The sequence below is a fragment of the Chiloscyllium plagiosum genome, chromosome 2, assembly GCF_004010195.1.
Source record: "Chiloscyllium plagiosum isolate BGI_BamShark_2017 chromosome 2, ASM401019v2, whole genome shotgun sequence".
NCBI classification, from domain to species: domain Eukaryota; kingdom Metazoa; phylum Chordata; class Chondrichthyes; order Orectolobiformes; family Hemiscylliidae; genus Chiloscyllium; species Chiloscyllium plagiosum.
The window spans coordinates 120,859,693-120,885,752 of NC_057711.1; the positions used below are offsets into that span (position 1 = coordinate 120,859,693).

A 26,060-nucleotide genomic window follows, 5' to 3' on the forward strand; every position below is an offset into this window, starting at 1 on the left:
ATAAAAGCAGGGATATACTTCTAAAGCTTGGTAAAGCTCTGGTCAGACCACATTTATAGTATTGTGAGCAATTTTGGGCCCTATACCTCAGGAAGGATTTATTGGCCCTGGCATGGGTCCAGAGGAGGTTCATGAGAATGATCTCAGGGATGAAAGGTTGAACATACAAGGAACTTTGAGGACTTAATTATTATACTCGATGGAGTTCAGAAGGATGAGGGGATCTGATTGAAACTTACAATATACTGAATGGCCTGGACAGAGTGGACGTTGGGAAGATGTTTCCATTGGCAGGAGAGACGAAGTCCCGAGGGCACAGCCTTAGAGTAAAAGGAAGAATCTTTAGAACAGAGATAAGGCGAAACTTCTTTAGCCAGAGAGTGATGAATATGTGGAATTCATTGCCACAGAAGGCTGTGGAGGCTAGGTCATTGAGTATATTTAAAATAGATAGGTAAGTTCTTGATTGCCAAGGCGATCAAAGTTTATGGGAAGAAAGTGGGAAAATGGAATTGAAAAACCATTTCAGCCATGACTAAATGGCAGAGCAGACTGGCCTAATTTCTGATCCTATGTCTTATAGTCTAAAATGCAATCCCTTGCATTTATCCAGATTGAGCTCCAACTGCCATTTTTCAGCCCATTGACCCGTTTGATCAATATCCCTTTGTAGTCTCAGATAATCTTCATCACTGTCTCCTATGCTACCAATTTTGATGGCATCTGCAAACTTACTAACCATTCAAAAGTTTCCTGTACACATTTAACAAATTCCAAGCCCTTAACACTATGGCAGTCCTCGTCTATGTTTGGAAAGTTAAAAGAAGTTAAAATCTTCGATCATAATTTTTTCTCACATATAACTGAGAACTCCTTAAAAATTTGTTTCTCACATTCCTGCTGACTACTGGGGGCTCCATAATACAATCTCCATAACATGATCATTCCTTTCTTATTTCTGAGCTCCACCCAAAGAACTTCCCTGCACTTACTCCAAGGATATCCTCCCTAAGTACAGCTATAATGTTAGCCCTAATCAAAAATGCCTCCTCCTCACTTGGTCTTCTTTCAATCTTTCCTATGGCATCTATACCCTCGAACATTAACCTGCCAATCCTGCCCATCCCTGGGCCATGTCTCTGTAATTGCTATGACATCCCAGCCCCATGTTCCCAACCATGCTCTGAGTTCATCTGCCTTACCTGTTAGGCCTCATGCATTGAAAGAAATATAGTTGATGAGTCTCTGCTTTGTTCCCACCTGCCCTAACTGTTTGACTTGTTCCTTTCCCAACTATACTAGTCTCAGACTGATCTCTTTCCTCAGAGAAAGTAAGGACTGCAAATGCTGGAGGTTAGAGTCAAGATTAGAGTGGTGCTGGAAAAGCACAGCAGGTCAGGCAGCAAACAAGGAGCAGGAAAATCGACGTTTCAGGCAAAAGCTCTTCATCAGGAATTCCTGATCTCTTTTCTCACTACCCTGGGTCTGAACCCTCCACCTTACTAGTTTAAATCCTCCTGAGCAGCTCGAGCAAATCTCCCTGCCAGCACATTAGTCCCCTTCCAATTCAGGTGCAATCTGTCCTTCTTATACAGGTCACTTCTATCCCAGAAGAGAAATGTTCATATTACAGACGAGGATATGCTGGATGTCTTAAAAAGCATAAAGGTGGTTAAATCACTGGGACCTAATCAAGTGTACCCTTGAACTCAGTGGGAAGCCAGGGAAGTGATTTCTGGGCCCCTTGGTGAGATATTTATGTCATTTATAGCCGTAGGTAAGGTGCCTGAAAACTGGAGGTTTGCTAATGTGCTGCCACTATTTAAGAAAGGTGGTAAGGAAAAGCCAGGGAATTATAGATGGGTGAGCCTGACATCGGTGGTGGGGAAGTTGTTGGAGGGAATCCTGAGGGTCAGGATTTGCATGTATTGGAAAGACAAGGACTAATTAGTGTCAAGGTTAGAGTGGTGTTGGAAGAGCACAGCAGGTCAGGCAGCATCCGAGGAGCAGGAAGGACTGATTAGGGATAGTCAATGTGACTTTGTGCGTGGGAAATCGTGTCTCACTAACTTGATTTTTTTGAAGAAGTAACAAAGAGGATTCATGAGGGCAGAGTGGTGGACGTGATCTATATGGACATCAGTCAGGCATTCACCAAGGTTCCTCGTGGGAGACTGGTTAGTAAGGTAAGATCACATGGAACATAGGAAGAACTAGCCATTTGAATACAGAACTGGCTCAAAGGTAGAGGACAGAGGGTGGTGGTGGAGGGTCACTTTTCAGACTGGAGGCTTGTGACCAGTGGTGTGCCACAAAGGTCAGTGCTCAGTCTACTGCTTTTTGCCATTTATATAATTGATTTTGATGTGAACATAGGTGGTACGGTTCGTAACTTTGCAGATGACTCCAAAATTGCAAGTGTAGTGGACAGCGAAGAAGGTTACCTCTGAGTACAATGGGATCTTGATCAGATTGGCCAATGGGCCGAGGAGTGGCAGTTGGAGTTTAACTCCGATAAATGTGAGGTTCTGAATTTTGGAAAGGCAAATCAATCCTTAACAACTTAATGGTAATGTTCTGGGTAGTGTTGCTGAATAAAGAGACCTTGGAGTGCAAGTCCATAGTTCCTTGAAAGTGGGGTTGCAGTTAGATAGATAGAATAGTGAAGAAGGCATTTGGTATGCTTTCCTTTGTTGGTCAGAGCATAGAGTATAAAAGTTGGGAGGACATGTTGTGGCTGTACAGGACATTAGTTAGGCCACTTTTGGAATACTATGTGCAATTCTGATCACCCTGCTATAGGAAGAAAGTTGTTATACTTGAAAAGGTTCACGAAAGATTGACAAGGATGTTGTCAAGATTTGAGCTCTAGGGAGAGGCTGAATAGGCTAGGACTATTTTCCCTGGAGCGTCCGAGCTGAGGGGTGACCTTAGAGAGGTTTATAGAATCAAGAGGGCATGGATAGGGGAAAATAGACAAGGTATTTTTCCTGGGGTGGTGGAGTCCAAAACTAGAGGGCATAGGTTTAAGGTGAGAGACAAAAGATTTAAAAGGGACCTAACGGGCAACTTTTCATGCAGAGGGTGGTGCGTGTATGGAATAAGTTGTAAGAGGAAGTGGTGGAGGCTGGTACAATTACAACATTTAAAAGGCATCTGAATGGATTTGTGAATAGGAAGGGTTTAAATGGATATGGGCCAAATGCTGGCAAATGGCATGGATTAATTTAGGGTATCTGGTCAGCATGGATGAGTTGGACCGAAGGGTCTGTTTCCATGCTGTACATTTCTATGACTCTATGCCTTCTATATTCTCATCCAAATCATCCATATAAATGACAAATAAAAGAGGACCCAGAACTGATCCCTGTGGGACACTGCTGGTGACAGGGCTTCAACCTGAAAAGCAACCCTTCACCACTCTGTCTTCTGCCATTAAGCCAATTATGTATCCAATCCGCAAGCTCGCCTCAATTCCATGTGATCTAACTTTACTGATTAGCCTGCCATGTGGAACCTTGTCAAAGGCTTTACTGAAGTCCAAGTAAACAATGTCTGCTGCTCTGACCTCATCAATCTTTTTGGTAACTTCCTCAAAAAACTCAATCAAGTTTGTGAGACACGATTTTCCTTGTACAAAACCATGCTGACTATCCCTAATCAGTTTTTGCCTCTCTGAAGGCCCATAAACTCTATCTTATATAATCACCTCCAACAATGTATCCACAAAGGAAGTCATACTCACATGTCTACAGTTCCCTGGTTTCTCCTTATAACCTTTCATATACAAAGGTACAACATTAGCCACCATCCTTTTGAGCGACATGGTAGCTTAGTGGTTAGCACTGCTGTTTCACAGCACCAGGAGGTGGATTCCAGCCTTGGGTGACTGACTGTGTGCATTTTGCACATTCTCCCTGTGTCTGTGTGGTTTCCTCCCATAATCCAAAGATGTGCAGGTTAGGTGATTTGGCCATGCTAAATTGCCCATAGTATTCAGGGGTGTGTAGGTTAGATACATTAGTTAGGGATAAATGTAAGTAATAGGTCAGGGCAATGGGTCTGAGTGGATTACTCTTCAGAGGGTTGGTGTGGACTTGTTGGGCCAAATGGCCTGTTTTCACACTGTTGGGATTCTATGATTCAGTCATCAAGCACCTCATCCATAGTTATAGATGACGCAAACATTTCTGCAAGGGGTGTCACAATTTCCTCCATTACTTCCCTCAATGTTCTGGGATACATTAGATCAGTTCTTTTACCTTCATATTCTCTAAGACCTCCTGAACTACTCCTTCTCATAAGATCCATTTACTAAACTTAGAAGCTTGTTCACAGATATGTGCACAACAACATGCATGTGAATATTAGTTTAGAAAATGGAGCAATTTTAAGAAATCTATACTAAACTAGGTGAGCATACTGGGTTTATTGATTTGTGAGAAACTCTTTATGTTAGTTATATTAAAAGCAGAGCTGTTGAACTAAGTGAGAGGAAAGAGATATACTTTCAATGTTTTCCTTTTCAGTGGCATTTATACATCTGTACACTTATCCCAATACATTTACACTGAAAAAGTAGTTGAAACCTTTTATGGTTATTGTTATTCAAAGAGGACCTTTATTTGTGAATGAAACTCAATTTTCCAGGCATCAGTGAAAAAGGATTAGTGACTGTCTGTAAAGCTGTGCGTTCTTGCCCATCAACGCACAGTGAAAAGCATAAAGATTTTCTACAATTGTTTAATTTATACATACTGATCATTCTGCTATTACGCATGTTTCTTTAACATTAATTCGCTTTAACATGTTTCGTGAATTGGAGGCATTGTTTCTAAAGTGCAAGGTTTTTAAGCATGTATTGGTTAGAACGTGATTCTGGCCTCAGTCTTTTAAGTGATGCTGCAATTACATGATTTTCTTTTAAGACGGGATTGCACAAGAATGGAACTACAGTGTTCTAGCAGAACTGACTGAATATGCGTATATTAAGCTGAGACATGTGAGCTGCATCAATCATTTCTCAGCTTAATCATTTAACTATTGTGCATTCATTTATTGAATCTTATGTAATTCCAAATGCACCCTTCCTTTTTCTCACTATGGATGCATGTGCCATCAGCTATCAAATGTCTGAAATCCTGCCTCCCTATCTCCCTCCAGTCTCAAGATTGTTGTTAAAATTCACCATATTAAACACCCTTTTATCTTCTCCTTTAACTCTGCAAAGGCCCTTGAGATTTTTGGTTTTGGAGTTTGCCAAAAGGCCAAAAAAGCACACTTATGGAGTCAGATTCAGAGCACTACAGAAGGAGACCATTTAGTGTGTGTAGAGAGGTTAGCATGCTGCTATTTTCTCAAACAGTAACATAATTGATGGATTCACATGACATGAACTGAGGATAAAACCCAAAATGTTTTATAAAATTTTTTGAGAATAATAATGTTATTGTATATGACACCCTTATACCTATTTTCTTCTTGCTTGTTTCTTTTGTTAATTGTAAGTTTCTAGCGATATAATTAGCATGCAAAGGATCCTCAGATTCCTCATTGATGTTATTGAGTACCTATTACAAAGCTTTGTGAAGTAGGCATTTAAAGGATAACTTTAATGTGCATTGACAGGAATGTAGGAAATAGGAACAAGAGTAGGCCATTTGGCCCCTTGAGCCTACTCTATCATTTAAGCAAAGCATAACTGATTTACCTCAACAACATTTTCCCAGTCTATTCCCTTATTTCTTGATATCTTTAATATATCAAAATCTATTGGCCTCTGTTTTGAATATACCCGATGACTGACTCTTCACAGCCACCTGGGTCAAGAATTTCAAACATTCCCCACCTTCTGAGTGAAGAAACCATGTCTCATCTTAGTCATAAATACCCAAACTCTTATACTCACATATTGTTCCCTGAGCCAAGGAAACAGCTTTCCTGCACATATTCAAAGTTAATAAGGTTCTTGTACGCTTGAATTAGGTCACTTTTATTCTTTTGTATATATATTTTGGAAATGGTAATCTTATATTTCAGAGATTGGGGTGGTGTACCTTCTTTGTACTCCCTCTATGCCAAGTGCATCCTTGCTTCTGTAAGTTGACCAAATCTATACAATATTCCACGTGCCGTATAAAATATAGTAAGTCTGCAGGTATCCAATCTACATCCACCCTTTCTAATAATTTTAAATGTTTCTATTAGATCATCTCTTATTGTTTGAAACTCTGCAGAATATGCATCCAGTTTCTTTAATGTCTCCTCATAAAACAATCCTGCATCCAGACATTAATTTCTATTTAAACTCCCTTTATGGAATGTATATCTGTCCTCAGATATGGAAACCAAAACTGTAACAATACTTCAGGCATTGCCTCATTTGTAGAACTGAAAACCCCTTGAAATGAATGCCAACATACCATTTTCCTTCGTAATTGCTTGCTGTAACTGCATGATAACATTCAGGTTCCTTTGGATATCAATTTTCTTACCGTTTCAAAAATGTTCTGCCTTTTTGTTTTTTTTTCTGACAAAGTGGATAACTTCACATTCTTCCATATTATATTCCATCTGCCATGTTCTTGTCCACTCACTCAGCCTATGTAAATCCCCTTTAAGTGTTTTTGCAACCTCCTCCTAACTCTCACTCCCATCCAGTTGTGTCATCAGTAAACTTGGAAATAATAGTGGATCCTCACATCTAAATTATTGATAGAGAATGTGAATAGTTTAGACTGAAAAGTTGTTCCTTGTAATGACCCATCAGTTACAGATTGCCAACCTGAGAATGACTCATTTATTCCTGTTGTTTGCATTCTGTCTGTTCACCAATTCTCAATCAAATAGTATATTACCCTAAATCTCAAATCTGTAATTTTGCTGACAAATCTCCTACGTGAAAGCGATATGAATAACCAATTACATTATATCCACTGTTTCATCCGCACTCCCCCCCCATGCGATATTCTTTTATTTTCATCCTCAAAACCCAAACAGATTTGTCAAACTGGATTTTTCTTTCATACATCCTGGCTGACTCTGCCAACTCCTAATAGGTGTGTCCTTCCCTGTCTCCCTCCTTTGTTACCAAATGGAGTTACATTGGCTACCTTCTAATCTTTAGGAATAACTTCAGAATTGGTATTTTGGAACCTGGCTACAACATATCCACTACAAGCATGTCTTTTGACGGTCTGGCATATGGATCATCAGCTCCAGAGTTCTATCAAGTTACATTCTCATTAATTCCTCTTGATTACTAAAATCCCTTTTTTCAGTTCCATTTTCTCACTAATCCCTGGGTTCTCTGGTATTCCTGGATTTTGTTTATGTTTCTCCATGTTGATAGACTTGGTGTGTATTTGTTTAGTTTCTTTGCCACTTCCTTATTCTTTCTTATGAGGTTTCTTGTTTCTTGTATTGAGTCCACATTTTTCATCTTTTCATTTTTACATACATATGTAAGCTTTTACATTTCATTTTATGTTTCTCACTAGATTAGTTTTATGAGCTATCTTCAATGTCTTCACCGGTTTCTTGGTCCTCCTTTGCTGAATTCTAAAAATGCTCAGGCTTGCTGCTCTTTTTTTGGCACCTTTACAAACCTCTTCCTTTGCTGAAGTACAATTTTTACCTTTTCTTCTCAACTTTGTTTGGATGACTTTTCCTGATAGAATTAATAGCTCAAGGAATGTAAATTTGTTGTTAACTATATATTCTATAACTACAGTTATTGCCTGTTTACCATCATACATTTTAATGAAGCTTCCTAATCTACCCCACAAATTTGCATCTCATACCTGTGTAGTTTTCTTTGTATAGATTTATGGCCCTTATTTCATTTTTAAACTTAATACAAAATTATGTTATATTAAGGTCAGTTTTTTTTAGATGTTTCAGAACAAGATTATTGCACAATATTAGGTCCAAAATAACCCATTCTGTGATAAGTTTCTGAAATACTGGTCGAAAAAAACCATCTTGAATGCATTCTAAAAATTTATTTTCTGCAGTGTTTGTGATAATTACATTTCATCAGTCCATATATTGATGACCCCATGATTATTGTATCCTCCATGTTGCGTGAATCTGTTATATCTTGATTTATACAATGTCCTATATTACCATAACTGCTTGATCAACAACTCATATCGATGTTTGCTGCCCCTTGATGTATCCTAGCTCCATCCAAAATGATTCTACATCTTGAACATCCAGTCTAAGACCCTCTCTTTGTAATGTACTGATCTAAATCTTTATTACACCTCTTTTGCCTTTTAGCCTGTCCTTCCTATATGTTGAATACTTTTGGCCATTCAATTTCCAGCCTTGGTCACACAATAGCCACATCTCCATAATGACAATTGGATTATACCTGTTCACTTCCATTTGTGTTCTCAATTCACCATCCTTGTTGCGAATCTAAGCATTCATATAGGGTGCTTTTAATTCTGTGTTTTTGTTTAGGAGGAGATACTGATGTAGTGCTAATGCCATTGGATTTGTAATCCAGATACCGAGGTGAAAGATCTGGTGACATGGCAGCTGATGAACTTTAAATTCAATTAATAATTACAGAAAGTGAAAACTAATGTCAGGAATCGTGGCTGTGAAATCTCCATTAATTGTCACAAAAAGCATCTGGTTCAGGAATAGCCTTTAGGGAAGGAAATCTGCCATCCTTACCTGCTCTGATTTACATGTGACTCCAAGCCCACAGCAATGTGGCTAATTCTCTGCCTCTGAACTGGTCACTTTCACTCAATTCAAAGAGTAATTAGGGATGGGCAACAAATGCTGGCCCTGCTGGTGGTGTCCATATCTCTTAAAGAGTAAATAAAGTTAATTTTGCAATCTGTAGCATTATCTGTAAGATTATCCCTTCCTGTTACATTCAGATGAAGATTTTTCACTTGCTAACTTACTGTATTACCTTGACCTCCATTAATTTATCACATCTTAGCTCTCTTCATGTTTCAGTTGAAGCCCTCTCTCCTATGCTTATTAAATGACTCCTTAAAGATGGCGTGTTACTCAGGCATATTAGAGTCATAGAGAGTCGTAGAGATGTACAGCACGGAAACAGACCTTTTGGTCCAACTCATCTATGCCAACCAGATATCCTAACCCAATCTAGTCCCACCTGCCAGCACCTGGCCTCTATCTCTCCAAACCCTTCCTATTCATATACTCATCCAGATGCCTTTTAAATGTTGCAATCGTACTAACCTCCACCACTTCCTCTGGTAGCTCATTCCATATCTGTACCACCATCTGTGTGAAAAAGTTGCCCCTTAGGTCTCTTTTATATCTTTCTCCTTTCATCCTAAACTTATGCCTTCTAGTTCTGGATACCATCATAACATCAGTAGAAATCACATGAACGTTCATAAATATAATTCCAACTGAAATAAGGTGCAGTGCGAGAACCTCAAAGAAAATGTCCTGTTCCTTTTCCTCTTATTTACCACTTTAATAATTGACAGTTGCTTCAAATCCCATCATATGCAATATGTTGTAACCAACATTGCTTTAATGTGAAGTCAAAGCTCAGATGCGTGAAACAGCTTTTCACCTTATAAAGGTAACTAATGGTAGCATTATGAATTTTGTTCTTTACATTCAGTTGCTGTTAAGCTCAGGTCTTGCCTGATACTGTATTTTAATAGCTGTTTGCAGTCGACAAACGCTTCAGTATTATCCAGCTTATACATGCAGGATTCTCTAGAGCTGTCGTTGCTGCCTGAGTTTTAGGTTGATGAAACAACACAGTGCACATATTGATTTGTGTGTCTCTTTGCTGGGCCAAAGTTTGTCTCTTTGCTGGGCCAAGTGTAGCAACATTTATCCAGGAATTTGTGAAATGTCACTTGGATTGTGTTGTGGAGGTAAACTGAGCAAAAAAACAGCATCGGAATGGAGAATCCTTGTGGAATTAGATATGACCATCTGATCCTTAAATCTTACCACTGTCCATCTAAGTGATTTGGCAGCAAGAATGCCTTTTTCTTCTGATTTTAAAGTGGCAGTCAGTGTATCATCAATCAGAGCAATGTTTAATATCAATACAGAGTAGTATACTGTCATACTGAGGTTTAATCTATTTTTGCACATTCAGACTTGCATTATTAACTTCACAAAGATTTAGTTTATGTTCATCGCAATACATTATTGTGGACATGTTTGTGTTATGCCCCAGCTATTTACATACATTGCGCACTTCCTCTTAAGGATACTTAGTATATTGCTTCCAAACCTATTTATACGAATTTCGTTTGTACGCTCACGAAAGACAAAATACTGTTCAAATTATACTGTGTATAATAACATCATTCCATCTCATAGAAGGACAATTATAGGAGTAGTATAGGACTAGAGGATAGAAACAAAAGGGCTCAGCAAACAAGTTTTACCTCAGCAGTACAAAACTGGCAAAAAATTGTATTTGGGGACTGAAAGATCTTGGCCTTTAGCAACTACATAATGTGAGGAGGTGAATGCAGGAAAAGACCTTTTGATGGCAAATATTTATTCTTCCAGTGTGCTCGTTTCTTTTTTGTTGAAAAAATTCATTAGTTAAAGGGTTTGATCATGGAATGGAGGAGTTGCATTAATATCTCTGCTATTTCATCTCAATATCTTGCATTTCAGGTTCTTTTTGTACAATTTATAGTTAGAGAAAATAATATACCACTTATACTCAGTTTAACCAAAATTATCTGTGTTTATATCACAAACGTTCAGAAATGCAATAGGAGCTATAAAACACAGTGCAGTCGATATTATTTCAACTTATTTATTGATTCAGTATTCTCTTCACTTATTCAAATGAAAACGCAACTAGTTTCCTTTATAGTTTGGAGGAGAAAATGCCCTTTTGTGAACACTTCTTTGCTAGCATTGCATCTTAAATGGTTTGTTTATGTGGTCAATTACACCAAGATCCAGCAGAGTTGTAATCCAGTTTCAGCTTGTTGGTGATGAACCTATCCTGATTACATTGGGATCATTTCACAATCCAAAAGCCACAACCATGACTTCAGCCCTGCCTTTCAATAGCCTCACCACGCCCCCATTGTTTATTAGTCCTTTATTCTAAATTTAGTGAATTAATTTTGAACCAAACTACTTGTTTAGAATAAAACTCTGCTATGTTGTTGTCAGAAATTGTGCGCTATTGTTTCTATGGACTTGCATTCCTACATTGCATTCTGTGTGAGTAAGTTACCTTTTGACATGTCAGAACTACTTGTTGCAATAATTGGGAATCACTTTTTCAGCAATTATGCTCTGACTCTATTTCTGTGTTACCTATTTATGATCAAATGAATGGAATATGTTGTGATGTTTAACCTCTCTACCACTGGTAGAAGACCAGACAAGCGAATCTGAGGAAGGGGGAGAGTGCATGTGGGTGGGAAGATGAGGTGGGAGGTTGTAACTGCCAAGTGTGAAACCAGTCTGGTGAGTTACTGCACGATAGAACATTTCAAGAAAATGTTTAAACATTACTGTTTTCACCAGGGTAATTTCAGTCATGCAATCAACTACTGAGCACTTAGCTTTCACAAAAGGTTTTGGCAATGCTGCAAATAAACAATGTACAAACAACTGTCTGGCCTGCTTTGGGTGGAATAAAGGGTCAATTATACATTTACTTTAAGAGTAGCTACTAAACATATACATAAGGAGCTATGGTATAGTGACATGGAATCTGGATCCTGAGTCTCTAGCGTTCTTGAAGAAGTCATCTCTTTAAAGGTCTTCTATAATTATATTTAATTAAGCCTGTTAATGTTCATAAACAAGAGAGTAGAGCTCATCTCACTACATGGTAGCAGGAATTTTTCACAGGTTTTGGGATCCTAATGTAGTGACCAGAGACAATGCCAAGCCTGCATTTGCCAGCAGCAAAACTGGTTCAGCAAAACTCCTAATTGTCCATATTCAGTTTTACTGTCTTACTAATGGTTTCAGGTGGAGTCCTGATGCTGCAGACGCAATTAGAGTGCTGGAGTCTCAGCAACCTCACTGGAAGAGATGAGCCTTGCTCCAGCAGCAAGCAGAATGTGAAGTGTCTCAACGTGGAGGCTCCCTCAGTAATCTGCACAATATCCGAGGAAATAAAGAAGATGTCATTTGGCAATTTCATTAATGGTGGAATATAACACTTGAGTCAATGCAGTAACAGGCACCATTGGCCTATTGTTCAAATGTTTTAGGTACTTTGCCTTTTTAGAGAACTACTTTATTAGACTGGGTACTTTTCAGATCTGAATCTGAAAGCTGTTGATAAGTGTGCATCTTATGTAGCAAACAATGATTTGATTAGGATAACCAGTGTCCAGCAGGATAGCTTTGTTTCTGTACTGATTTGACAAGCTGAACACTTGTCTCTATTTAGCTGGGTCTCTATTTACAAGATTTCTGTATCTGTAGCATGTGAAACTATAGGAACCCCAGAATATACACAGCAATGAAAGTTGACTTGTGATATATCGTCATGGAGAACCCATGAGGCAATTTCTCAACTAGTATATCAAGGAAAGGATATACTCAAAACTGAATTCAGTGTGGGATGTAGGGTTTCAGTTTTTTAAGGAAATTCTTGCATGTGGCTATAGATTGAAAATATGCATGGAATAGGCATTAGGACTCATTGCATTACCATTGTGTTTCTCACTGAAACCAACAAAAACATTACTGAGCACTGGACTTAGAGGGGATGCTGTGGCTGCACCATCTATTTGGAAATACATGGTGTAATTAAAACAGAACTCAATTGTATCAGTGGTTAAATTCATAGGTTAAGTGAATACTAATTCAGAAAACAACAACACACATAGATTGCCATAGTAAAATATCAGATAAACTTCATAGAAGAATCGTATAGAACAAAAGGTATAACAGTAGATGTACTTAGCTTTACAAATAATCAATATTTTAACAATTATGGTTACTGTGAGGTTTTGTTGAATTTGTCTTGTGATATAAGGGACTTATTCAAGATAGAAATTTGAGTGTACTCCAGGCATGTACTTTATTGGAGTGACATATTAACTGTACATTCCAATGTTGTTTTTTTCAGAAGTTTATCTGCAGCACGTGTTTAAGCAAATAAAACCAGATTTATGACTCCAGAGACTAACTTTGTGTTCGCCATGTCAGACAAAGTTGTTTGAACAAGATGTTCCGCTACATATAACATAAATAATGATCCTTTTGTACACATTAATAGGATGTTGTCTTGAGATCCTGTAAGAATTTTGACATTTTTGTTCTTTTGAAGGGTAGGTCTTAGTCTTGTAATTTGTCGATCCATTGGGAATGTAATTATGGTTAATTGGTAAATAAGACACAAACAATGCTGAACCAGTGTTGTTTACTCTGTTAGTACCTCATGCAGTTTACATTCACATAATTCACATTTGCAAAGCTAAGAAGTTTACCATAATTGGTTCTTATTAAATCTAATTATATTCATCAAAAATTTGTATTTCGCAAGTAACTAAATTGTGAAATGATATTTTTGGATAAACATTAACTTGAAAATGAATGAAAGTTCTTAAGTTCTATTTTTACTTGCACTTATGCTTTAGATTCACTTTCCATAAAGAGAACTGTTCCTCAGGAACTGAAATTCACATTGTTTTTCCTACCTTGTAATGGCTAACATAATTTAAATTTAATAATTAGCTCTGAACTATCGTAAATGCCCTATTATATATATATAAAAAAAGAGTAAGCAAAAGTATTTAAATTCCACTTTAAATGTAGGACCAAGATAATTAGACAAAAAGCATGAAAAAAGTTAGCTTTTTTCATGTTGGAATTTTATTTTTAGTGTTGTGATAGCTTAGGTTAATATATTAAATATACTCCTAATGTTTAATTGATTTAAACACTCAAGATGACCATTATTTTCGATATTTCAATGTGGCTGAAAAATTGCATTATTAGATGGCAGGCTGAGCATTGCCGAGAGTCTAAAGGATTAGATTCAAAATTAGTATATTTTTCTATTGGTGTATTAGTATTAGTTTTTGTATTAGTGTATTGGTGCTACTTGGTGTATGTTGGAATGTATGCCTATGACCACAGCCTAAAACATTAAAGTGACTTAAATTGGTTTTCAAACTTGGTTCAGTCAGATGGTTAGTTTTCACCTCAGTGAAAATAATTTATTTTCTATGAAATAAGTCCTCATGCTGTCACAGTAGGAATTTTGTATCCGTCTCATGACAATATAATGAAATGATGTTTCTTTTGGTTAGTTGATGACAATCTAAAAATCTAGACTTTTCCCCACCAGAATGTTCCTTTGAAAGTTTTATATTCACCTGAAATGTACCAAATGATATAATACATTCAATATAAGTAGACATAGCCTTTTGTTTGTTATTACTTTGAGCGTTTCTGAAATTATTGGGCATTCCAGTTGGCTTTAATCCCTTTGATCATTGTGAAAGAAGGAAATATGTGCACACAACTAAGAGACCAAAGAGACAACACTTGAAATGTTTAACTGCTGGTTAACTTGTATTTTATTCGACTGTAATCAAACACGCAAGTTTGAAAAATCACAGTGCTAACTTCAGAATTTGAAGACTTGTATCTGAATTTCATCCCTCAATGAATGAAGGCATGCAATTTTACACTGGCATGTCACCTCTCTGGTTTATCCCATCCCTGCTGCTTGAGACACATGAAGAGTGAGTGAAAGTTTATGGTCAGCAGCTATGCTCCAAACGAGTCTGCTTTGTGCACCTATGGAGGGATTCCTCCACTATTCTGGTCATAGCTGCAAAAGTCTCTTTTAATTTTACTTTAAAACCGTTGGAGAAAGGTTACCTCCAACTTAAGGAACCTGCCTACTCCCTTACTTACATTCTGCGGTTGGTTCTAAAGTGCAAGGCCACTCATTGGCCTACTTGCTATCCTTAATTGGATAGTGAACCTGCTGACTGGCCATTCATTGGTCAATTGGGGGAAAATCACACGTGAGTGACTGATCTCCAAGCAGTGTGGGTTTCTGAGCCCTATTTAAGCTTCATTGTTGTGTTCTGAAGCCCACAAGAGAAATGATGGCATGAACCGAAATTCTGAGTAGAAGCTACACTTTACAAAGGAGCTAGTGTATTTCATTTGGCCCATTCAGCTTTCTCTGACATTTAGTCAGGTCGTGGCTGATCTGTTTGTAGCCTTGACTCCACTTCTTTGTCTATCATCCATACCTTTCTTCGTAATTATGAACAATTCAGAATTAACTAAACAAAATTGATGACATGGAGCAACAGGCACAAATTACTTTCCAAAATTAAATTAACTAAGGGCATTATTGACAGTACATTGCCTATGAATTGATAGTTGGAGTTTTCGATATTGATCTCTAAAGTGGTGCAAATAATGTAACTAGTGTCATCGGCTTGAATACAGTGTTGAATGCAGTGTTGAATACAAATTAATTAAAGGATACAATTAATTAATGAACTAACTGGAAGCTGTTAGGTTTTCTATTCTGGTTCAGAATTGCTTAATTATATGGCAGTGCTGCTGAATATTATAACTATATAATCAGATGTTATAGATTGGCTATTTTAGACTGAGGAAAGAGCTTGTATAATGATTTTTTTTAAAAACTGTTTAGCAGTTCACTTACGAAGACCAATTAATAGGGTGCAATATTGTGTAGAGATCCAGATTGTAAACAATGTACTAGATGGCAATATTGTTTATTTAATGTGCACTTTATGCTGGGGACCATCTTTGTGCTTTGCAGGACAGAATATAAATCAACTTTGATTATTTTTTATTGATGGTTGCTGAAATTAACTCTATTTTTTATCAAAATACACTGCTCAAGGGAGAAGCAATGAACTTCATGAGCCAGTTCTTATTTTCAAACCATCGCTTACAAAATTGAATGCTGCTTTTCTGCAAATAGTTCATTACAATTTGGCCACTTGTCCTTTCTTCATACACAAGCCCGTAAAATATGTAACACTGAATGTTTGGAGAAATCAAATGTTTTATCACATAGACATAGTTGAAAGAGGGATAGGATTGGCAGCTTAATGTTCTGGGAAATTAATATTTTAGCTGAGACAGAGAAGGAAGCAAAAGAGGTGGGGGAATTGCATAATTGATTAGAGAGCATATCACAGCTGTGTTGAGGGAGGAAACTCTGGAAGGATCTTGCAGTGAGGTATTATAGGGATAGAATAGGAAAGGTGCAATCTAAATGCTGGATTGTACTACACACCACCCAGCTGCTAGCAGGAGATAGACGAGGAGATATGTAGTCAGATTCTTGAAAGATGTGAATAGGATTACAGGGTTGTTGTGATGGGTGATTTTAACTTCCCCCACATGACTGCGACTCCCTTAGTGCTGAAGGTTTGGATGGAGAGCAATTTGTTAGGTGTGTTAGAAGGGTTTTTTGAAACATAATGTGGAAAGTCCAACGAAGGAGTGGGCCATATATGACCTGTTACTGGGAGATAGATTCGGCCAGGTGATCAGAGTTTCAGTGGGGGAGCATTTTCAGAATAATGACCATTATTCCATAAGTTTTTGAATACTTACGGACAAGAGTGGGTGTTGGATGAAAGTGTTAAATTTGGGAAGGCTAGCTATAACCGAATTAGGCAAGAATTGGAGAATGTGGATTGGCAGCAGTTGTTTGAGGGTAAATCCACAGTACGGACAGGCCTGTTCCTGTGAAAATGAAAGACAGGAATGGCAATATTCGGGAATCTTAGATGACAGGGGAAATTGTAGCTTAGTCAAGAGAAAAAGGAAGAAAACTGGAGGCAACTAACAACAGACAAAGTCCTTCAAGAATACAGAAGGAAGGAGCTCAAACAGAGTTAGAAGTGCTTAAAGGGGCCATGAAATGCCCTTGGCCAGCAAGGTTAAAGAGAATCCCAGAGCATTTTATACATATATTAGGAGTAGGAAAGTAGCTAGGGAAAGTGTAAAGGAGGGAGGTTATGTGTGGAGCCAGAGGGAATGGGTGAGATCCTTACTGAGTACTGTACATCAGTATTCACCACATGAGGGATGCTGAGATTAAAGAAAGGTATGTTATTAAGCTTAGGCAGGTCAACATAACGTAGGAGGAAGTGTCCTGAAATATATTAAGGCAGACAAGTCACCAGGGCCAGATGGGATCTATCCTAGGATACAATGGGATGCAAGGAAGGAAGTGGTTGTGGCCTTAACAGCAATGATATTCCTTTGTATAAGAAGGGAAACAGAGATAATCCAGATAATTACAGGCTGGTTAGCCTGACATCAGTAGTGGGGAATTTGTTGGAAAAGATAAGAGATACAGGGTTTATTCACATTTGGAAGTGAATGGGCATGTTAGTGATAAGTAGCTTGGATTTGTGCAGGGAAGGTCATATATCACCAATTTGATTGAGCTTTTTAAGGAAGTGACAAGAATAACTGATGAGGGAAGGGCTGTGGATGGTCATTAGTAAGGCATTTGATAAGGTATTTAATAGTCGCCTAGTACAAAAGATGGAGTATCATGGGATCTGGGTGTGCTGGCTAGTTGGACACAGAACTGGCTTGGTGATAGAAGACAGAAAGTCACGGTGGAAGGGTGCTTTTCAGAAAGGAGATCAGTAGCTAGTGGTGTTCTGCAGGGATCAGTGCTAGGACCTTTGTTGTTTGTAATATACATAAATAACCTGGAGGAAAATGTAAGTGGTCTGATTAGTAAGTTTGGAGATGAGACCAAAATTGGAGATCGGAGGACTGTCTTAGGATCAAGATATAGATAGATTGCAGCTTTGGGTAGAGAAAATGGTAGATAGAGTTCAGTCCCGACAAATGCTTTTTGGGAGATCAAGTTCAGGTGTGAATTATACAATAAATAGCAGAGCCCTTATGAGCATTGACATTTAGAGAGATCTGGGTGGCCAGGTCCACACATTCCTGAAAATGGTAACATAGTTAGATAAAGCGAAGAAGGCATACAGCACACTTGCCTTCATTGGCCGGGGTATCGAAAATAAAACTTGGTAAATTATATTACAGCTGTAGAACACTTTAGTTAGGCTGCATTGGGAATATTGCATGCAGATCTGGTTGCCACACTTACCGCAAGGACATGGATACTTTGGAGATGGTGCAGAGAAGGTTGACCAGGATGTGCCTGGTCTGGAGGGTTTTATGTATGAAAAGAGGTTGGATAAACTAGAATTGTTTTCAATAGACAGAGGAAAGCTGAGGGGTGACCTGATAGAGGTCTATAAAATAATGAAAGGCATAGACAGGGTTAATAGTTGGAGGCTTTTCTCCAGGATGGAAAAATTGACTACAAGAGGGCACAAGTTTAAGGTGAGAGGGGAAAGTTTAGGAGAGAAATGAGGGGAAACATTTTCACACAGAGGGTAATGGCTGCCTGGAATGCAATGCCAGTGGAAGTGATGGAAGCAGGCATGTTTCCAGTGTTTAGGGCATTTCTTGATAGACACAAAAACAGAAAGTATGGGCAATTAGTAGCAGGGCAAAGCCTATTAAGAGTATTAACTTGTCTCTGGCCGCCTGGCTTTTGGAAGCTGAAGTGGTGGGCAGATCGGTGTGTGTACAGCAAGAACAGGGGTCTGCTGTTCAACTATCAGAGATCGACTATCAGAGATCCATCGCCAAAGGATCATCGGAAGCAATGAAATAACTGTCAGAGATGCACATGGAGAGAGAATGATGATTGGGATAACTGTCAAGAGATTCTGAAAGAAACTATGATTCTGTACTGTCCTCCTCATGATTTAACAAAGTTTTGTGTTATCTGCAAACTTTGAAACTGATCCCTGCACATCAAGATCTCACATATATTGGGAGAAACAAGGATCCTTGCAGAACATCAAGTCAAACCTTCCTTAATCTGAAAAATACCTATAACTGTTCATTTCTGTTTTATACCACTCAGCCAAGTTTGAATTCACATCACCACTGTCTCTTTCAATGATGCTATCATTTTACTCACAAGTCTGTTTGTGTCATTTTGGAAGTCTTTATATACCACAGCAACAGCTTTTTTCTCATTAACCTCTCTGTTACCTTTTCAAAAGGGAGTTACTTATCCATTTACAAATTTTCTGTCACCATACACACACACGCATACAGTCAATATTCATAACATGGCTGTATATGCCATTTGAACCATAGTAAAAAAGCTTTGAAAATATTAATTTACTTTACAAAAAGACAACATTTGGGAACTTTCTGTTTTTTTTTTGTAAATTAAGATTTTATCAGTTTGGGGAATGTAGGTTAAGCTCATTCTGATGAATGCCACATTACTCTTGGAGCCACACGTTTATATGTAACTGCTTTTGTTTGCTTCGTGATTTCAGAATTCTGTTGATAACTAACAATGTATGAATGACAGCCTCTCTAAGATGAGTGATAGTTCGTATGACTGTGCTATTTTACCTAACGGTGCACAGAAATTGTCAAATAACATCATACAAGTTTATGATATTTTACAAGACTTTGTAATTTCATAACTGCCCACCTTCAGTTGTATATATATTAACTTTATTTCTGTATATTTGCAAAATGTTGTACTTTCATGTATTTATTGATAAGACCATAAGATATAGGAGCAGAATTAGGCCATTTGGCCTATCATGTCTGTAACACCATTTGATCATGGTTGATATGTTTTTTAACCCATTCTCCTGCCTTCTCTCTGTAACCCTTAATCCCTTCCCAATCAAACCCTATTCATCTCTGCCTTAAATTCACTAAATGACTTAGTCTCCACAGCCCTCTGCAGCAATGAATTCCACAGCTTTACTACCCTCTAGCTGAAGAAATTCATCCTCATCTCAATTCAGAAAGGTTGTCCATTTACTCTGAGGCTGTGTCCTTGAGTTCCAGTCTCTACTACTAGTGGAAACATCTTCTCCATGTCAACTCCATCCTGGCCTCTCAGAATTCTCAAAGCTTTAATGAGATTCCCCCTGTTGCTGATCCTTCTGAACTCCATCCAGTACAAATCCAGAGACCTCAACTGCTATGGCAAGACATTCATCCCTGGGACCATTCTTGTAAATCTCCTCTGGACCTCCTCCAAGGCCAGCACATTCTTCGTTAGTTAGAGGGACCAAAGCTGCTCACAATATTCCAAGTGCGGCCTGACCAAAGACTAATGTAAGTCTCAGGCAGTACAACTCTGCTCTTATATTCTATCCCTTTTAAAATGAATGCCAACATTGCATTTGTCTTCCTAACTGCCAACTGAATCTGTATGTTAACCCTAAGAGAATCCTGAACTAGAACTCCTAATTTTGTTTGCGCTTCAGATTTCTGAGACCTTTCCCCTTTTAGAAAATCATCTACACCTCTATTCTTGCTACTAATGTGCATAACCTCACACTAACCTCAGCCTAACCTCTATCAAGATTTTCTGCAGCCTCCCCACTTCCATAATACTACCTGTCCCTCAACTTACCTTTGTGACATCTGCAACTTGGCAACAATGCCCTCAGTTCCTTCATCCAGATTGTTAACGTGTAGAATGAATAGTTGTCCCAACATTGACCCTTATGGAACTCCAGTAGTCACTGGCTGCCATTCTGGAAAGAAATGAGATGTAGATATATAATGTCAATGAACATCTGGTTGAGAATTATTTTGCATAGGCTTTCAAAACATGAGATGTCTGAGGTCGTGGTCCATTTCTTCTCAGTTTGCTCATTTTCAGTAAGCCATTCAGGACTCAGATGAGGAAGAATTTCTTCACTCGGAGAGTTGTGAACCTTTGGAATTCTGGATCACAGATACTATCAGGGCAGTACATTAAATATTTTTTAGAGGGAGCTGGACTCAGCCCTTGCAGTGGTATGCAGAGAAAGTAGGAATGGGATAATTAAATTGCATGATCAACCCTGATCATATTAAATGATGTTGCAGGTTTAAGGGGCCAAATGGCCTACTCCTGCACCTTTTTTTTATGTTTCTGTGACTTTTGCATCATATACCCTGGCCCTTGTCCCTGTAACTTTAGCAACAATATATTTCCCAGTAATCAATGATTTATGGACTAATGATTTTAAATTTTGTCTTAAATTTTCATATGTATTTACTCAAATTGTCTTTTGGCTGATAAGCTCATTAAAAAGTAATTAGCAGGAATTGTTAGAAAAAATAGTGTTATAAATTTATAAATTGTCTAACTACAAATTGTTTTCATGTTGAATTGTGAGAACTGCAATGGTTAATTCCTCTTGGATGACTGTCATTATGTATTAGACGTACAACTAATGCCAAAAACTGGACAAAAGCAAAATCAAACTGCCATTTATAAATCAAAACACTGTCCATTATGAGTAATAACAAATACCAGAGACTTTTCAGGGTTGTAATCTAATATATGAGTTTACATAGTAGTTGTGAAGTGCTCAAGATTTAAATTTGTGGTTTTCAACTCTTATGGAATCATGCCTTACAGTCAGTGTCGTTGCTCTTCATATAGCATTGCATAAAATTCTAATTGTTTAATCATACTAAAATGCCTGCTTGTCATAAATATTATTGATGTTTGATGTTGGATAAGACCATATGCCCTCTGTCAAAGCTGAGATCATTGGAGAGTGTTACTTCACACATTGAAGCCAAACACACCAACAAATTTCAATTAAAAGCAACATTTGGTTTACTCAAAATTAGATCCAAAAGTAAACATGAGCTATTTGCCACATTCTTGTCATCTTATTATAAATATTACATTTTAAAAAGTAAGCATAAGTCTGTCCTCTTAAACACAAATGCATTATTTTTTTGTATAAACCACAGAATTTACAAAGTCTAAGCCAATCCTCTACACTCAGGTCAGCTCAACATTTTTATCCACTGAGTGGCTGAACCAGATGGTCCAGGAGCATCCCAGGGGCCACAATATTTGATATTAATCAAGGCAGGAAGAAAGTACTACAATGGCACTTACTGCTGCTGGGATAGTAGAGGTAAAATTCACCAATTTCCAGCTGCTGCTTGACAGCCATCACCTCCCCTGAATGCGTTTGGAGTGAGAGTACGCCCTTCATTGTCTTGAGCCTGCTCCACCATTGATAAACTCATTACAATATAATTGTGGTCTCAGCTCTACTTTTATGGCAATTCCCAATAACCTTTGAGTCCCTTATTGATTTAAATCCATCTAATTCAGTCTTGAATTTGTTCAAAGATTCCACTTCCACTTCTCTCTAGAAAAGAGAATTCCATAGATCAATGTTCCTCTGAGTGAAAAGAAAAACATCACCTCAGTCTTAAATAGGAGATGTCTAATTTCTAGAATCCCCCACATGAGGGAAATTGTCCTCTCAGCATCCAGTCTGTGAAGTCCCCTCAGGATCTCAGATGTGTTAATATGGTCATCTCTTATTCTAATAAACTCAAATGGGTGTAGATCCAAACTGCTTATTTTTTTTTATGGGATAACCAGTCAATTGAACCTTCTCTGCACTGTTTCAACTAAATTATATTGCTTTATAAGTAAGGAGAATAAAATTATTCATAGTGAGCGGTTTGGTATCCTTAATTCACCAATATTCACTGACAAAAGTTATTACATGAGAAATGTTCTCCTGGAAAATCTTACTATTATGAAATACTGTGGAGCCTATACACAATGTCCTTTATTATAAATATGTTAATATATATATAGTACATATTGAATATAATATCCTTTTGCCATTTTCAGTGGTATGCTTATAAATTAGTTGAAATAAATGGAGAGTAACAACAGTAGTCTGCAGATATCTCTGCAAGATGTTTGTTATTGGTATTTCTTCAATTCAGTGAGCAAGGTTGAACATAATTTTCATATTCACGACAGGATGAAGTTTCATTTCCAAGATGTTTTTCAGACCTTCCTCATGACAACCCCTTGCGTTTTCAGAGGAAACCCAGATTAAGTGGCATTAGCACCGTAGTTGCCACACTCTACAGCACACAATCGGGAGAAGCTTCAAAGAAATTTCATAGGAAATAGGAACAGATATAGGCCATTCAGCACTTAATCCTGTTTCATCATTCAGTGATATCATGGCTGATCTGTAGTCTAATTCCATATAACTGCCTTTGTTTCATAACCCTTAATATCTTTGCTTAACAAAATTATATCTTTCTCAGCTTTAACATTAACAACCAATCTATCATCCATTTGTGGAAGAGAGTTCCAAAGCTCTATCAACCTTTGTGTATAGATGTATTGCCAAGCTTCTCTCCTGAAAGGGCTGGTCCTAATTCTCTGACTATGCCTCCTAGTTCTAGAATCCCAATTACAGGAAATAGTTTATCTTTATATACCCTTCCTTTCCTGTTAATATCTTGAAGACTTTGATTAGGCCACCCCTCTACCTTCTAAATTCTAGAAAAATCAGGCTTAATTTATATAATCTTTACTCATAACTTAACCCCTGAATTCCAAATATCATTAGAACATAGAACAATACAGCACAGAACAGGCCCTTCGGCCCACGATGTTGTGCCGAACATTTATCCTAGCTTAAGCAACTATCCATGTCCCTATCCAATTGCCGCTTAAAAGTCACCAATGATTCAACTCTGCCACTCCCACAGACAGCGCATTCAATGCCCCCACCACTCTCTGGGTAAAGAACCTACCCCTGACATCCCCCCCTATACCTTACACCCTTCACCTTAAATTTATGTCCCCTTCTTGTGAACTTATGTTGTACTCCCTCCAAAATCAGTATCGCCTTCCGAAGGTATGGTGTCCAGATCTGCTCACAGCACTCCAAGTGGGATCTAATTGTGGTTTTTTTATATCTGCAATATAATTTCTGCATCCTTGTACTCCAGTCCTCTACATATAAAGGCCTGCATTCCATTTGTTTTCTTTGTTTTAAGTTATAATTTGGAAGCTGCTTCTCACATTATAATCATGAGAAATGCAACTTCTAACATCTATGAATTTCCTGAAAATCCCTGCGGTCACAGTGCATTCTATTGGAATTGCTTAGTTTCAGAAAAGTGGGGTTTTAATTTGGGGAAACAGATAAGGCGAGATTGGTAACTTGGTTAAGGCTAATTTGGAAGGAGTTAAAAGTGTAGAATATGAGAGTTTCTGAATTCATAAGCACAATGTCCCTCACAATAGGGTTTGCAAGGAAGAACAATAACTTCTGTCATTCCTGGGTGCATTCATTCTTAGTGCTTAACTCCACATTATAAATGACGCCAGTACCTAGCTCAACATCAGCATGAGTCTCAGTGCCCAACTCCATGGTAGCAAGTTATTAACCTGTCCCTCAAATGGATTAAAAAAGTATACTGTATATTAGTCCAGCAAATCACTTTGATAAACCAGCTTAATATTGTTGCTATTTACTTAAGCTAATCAGTAGTAAAAATATTTTAGCAATGAATACGATGAAAAACTTAAATCTGTTTTCGTCAGAGCATTAAGACAATAAACACTACAATTTCAAAAATAATCTACTTGTCCAAACTTTTCTTTCCTTATAGGTTTCCTTGTGTCATTCCATTTCTAATTAGAGTTGCAATCCCATAATCGCTGAAGGCAGTACAGGGTACCATTTACATTCATTTCTCTTCAATCTTCTGTTTTTATGTATGGAGAATTATGTCTTTACTTTGTTCTTACTCAAATGGATGGTCTAATTGAGATTAGTAATTCAACTTGCAAAGTACTACCTGTGGAAGACTATCCTCCGCCTAAAGCACTACAATGTACTCTGTTACTTCAGTGTTGACACTGCCTGGTTAAATATAATTTGTACTCTTTGTATAATTGTATTGCAAATTAGATTCCTTTTTAATTACAAATATTTTCCACCAACAAACAGAAGTTAACATTTGACCTCACGGAGCTGCAGCACCAGAAGGATGCACTGGACAAGAAACTGAATCAAATGGTAGAACAACAAGCTCTTGTCACAAGGTCAGCAGATGAGAATTCATCGTTAGCTTCCAGTCAGGCTCTGAATATTCCAGCTACACCTCGCAAACCAATAGAAGTAGAACTGAAACACCTGCAGAGTAAATTGAAGGTTAGAAGTCAAGTCATTCTCTATATATCTTTGTCACTGTCAATTTTCAGCATGTTTTCTGATTTTGTCATTTTGATCAAAATGTTTGTTGGTAACTCTACCATGTTGAAATTTAAAAACCACACAACACCAGGTTATGGTCCAACGAGCTTACAGAGTGCGGCTTCTTCATCAGGTAGCTGTGGAGCAGGATCATAAGACACAGAATTTATAGCAAAAGATTACAGTGTCACACAACTGAAATAATATATTGAACAAACCTAGATTGCTGTTAGGTCTTTCATCTCTTCAAATGGGTTGCAGGTTTTGGTTCATTAATATGTAAATCTTAGAACTTCTTTTAAGTCATATTCTCGAGATAACTTAAGGTTTTATTAAAAAAAGGTGACATCTCAGCTCAGACAATGCATTAAAGTTGTGAGGTTAAAGTCTGTCTGTATTCCAATCTTGAGTGAGACTGGTTCTCTTTCCAAAGTAGAAATTTATACAATGTTTCATGGATTGACTGTCTGTACTGAATGTCTGCAGATTGTGTGCTTTTTGCAAAATAGAATGCAAATTCACCCCATCGACTTATATGTGTATGTGCTTACATGAGAGAGAGAGTGAGAGTGCGTGTGTGTGCTTCGTAGTGTGTGTGCGTGAGTGTGATGGAGTATAATCCTGTGAGAGTGAGTGTGCAGGGTGTATGTGTTTGTGGTGTTTGAGAGAGAGCATGTGTATGAGAGGAGGTCTGCGTGAGTGTGTGTGTGTTGTGAGAGAGTGTGTGTATAGTGCAGTGGGGTCACCTGTAGTGTGATGTGAACCCAAGGTCCCGGTTGAGGCCAGGCAATGACCATCTCCAATAAGAGGAGAAAGTGAGGACTGCAGATGCTGGAGATCAGAGCTGAAAATGTGTTGCTGGAAAATCACAGCAGGTCAGGCAGCATCCAAGGAGCAGGAGAATCGACGTTTTGGGCATGAGCCCTTCTTCAGGAATGAGGAAAGAGTGTCCAGCAG

General features: G+C 38.0%; 1 protein-coding gene across 1 annotated transcript in view; it reads left to right on the forward strand.

The window, feature by feature from the left end:
• cntln (centlein, centrosomal protein) overlaps positions 1 to 26,060 on the forward strand; it is a 469,267-nt gene that overhangs the window by 342,159 nt on the left and 101,048 nt on the right. Inside the window, exon 20 of the mRNA XM_043717668.1 lies at positions 24,858 to 25,061. Within this exon, the coding sequence (XP_043573603.1) occupies positions 24,858 to 25,061 (204 nt within the window). The remainder of the gene's footprint in view (positions 1 to 24,857; positions 25,062 to 26,060) is intronic.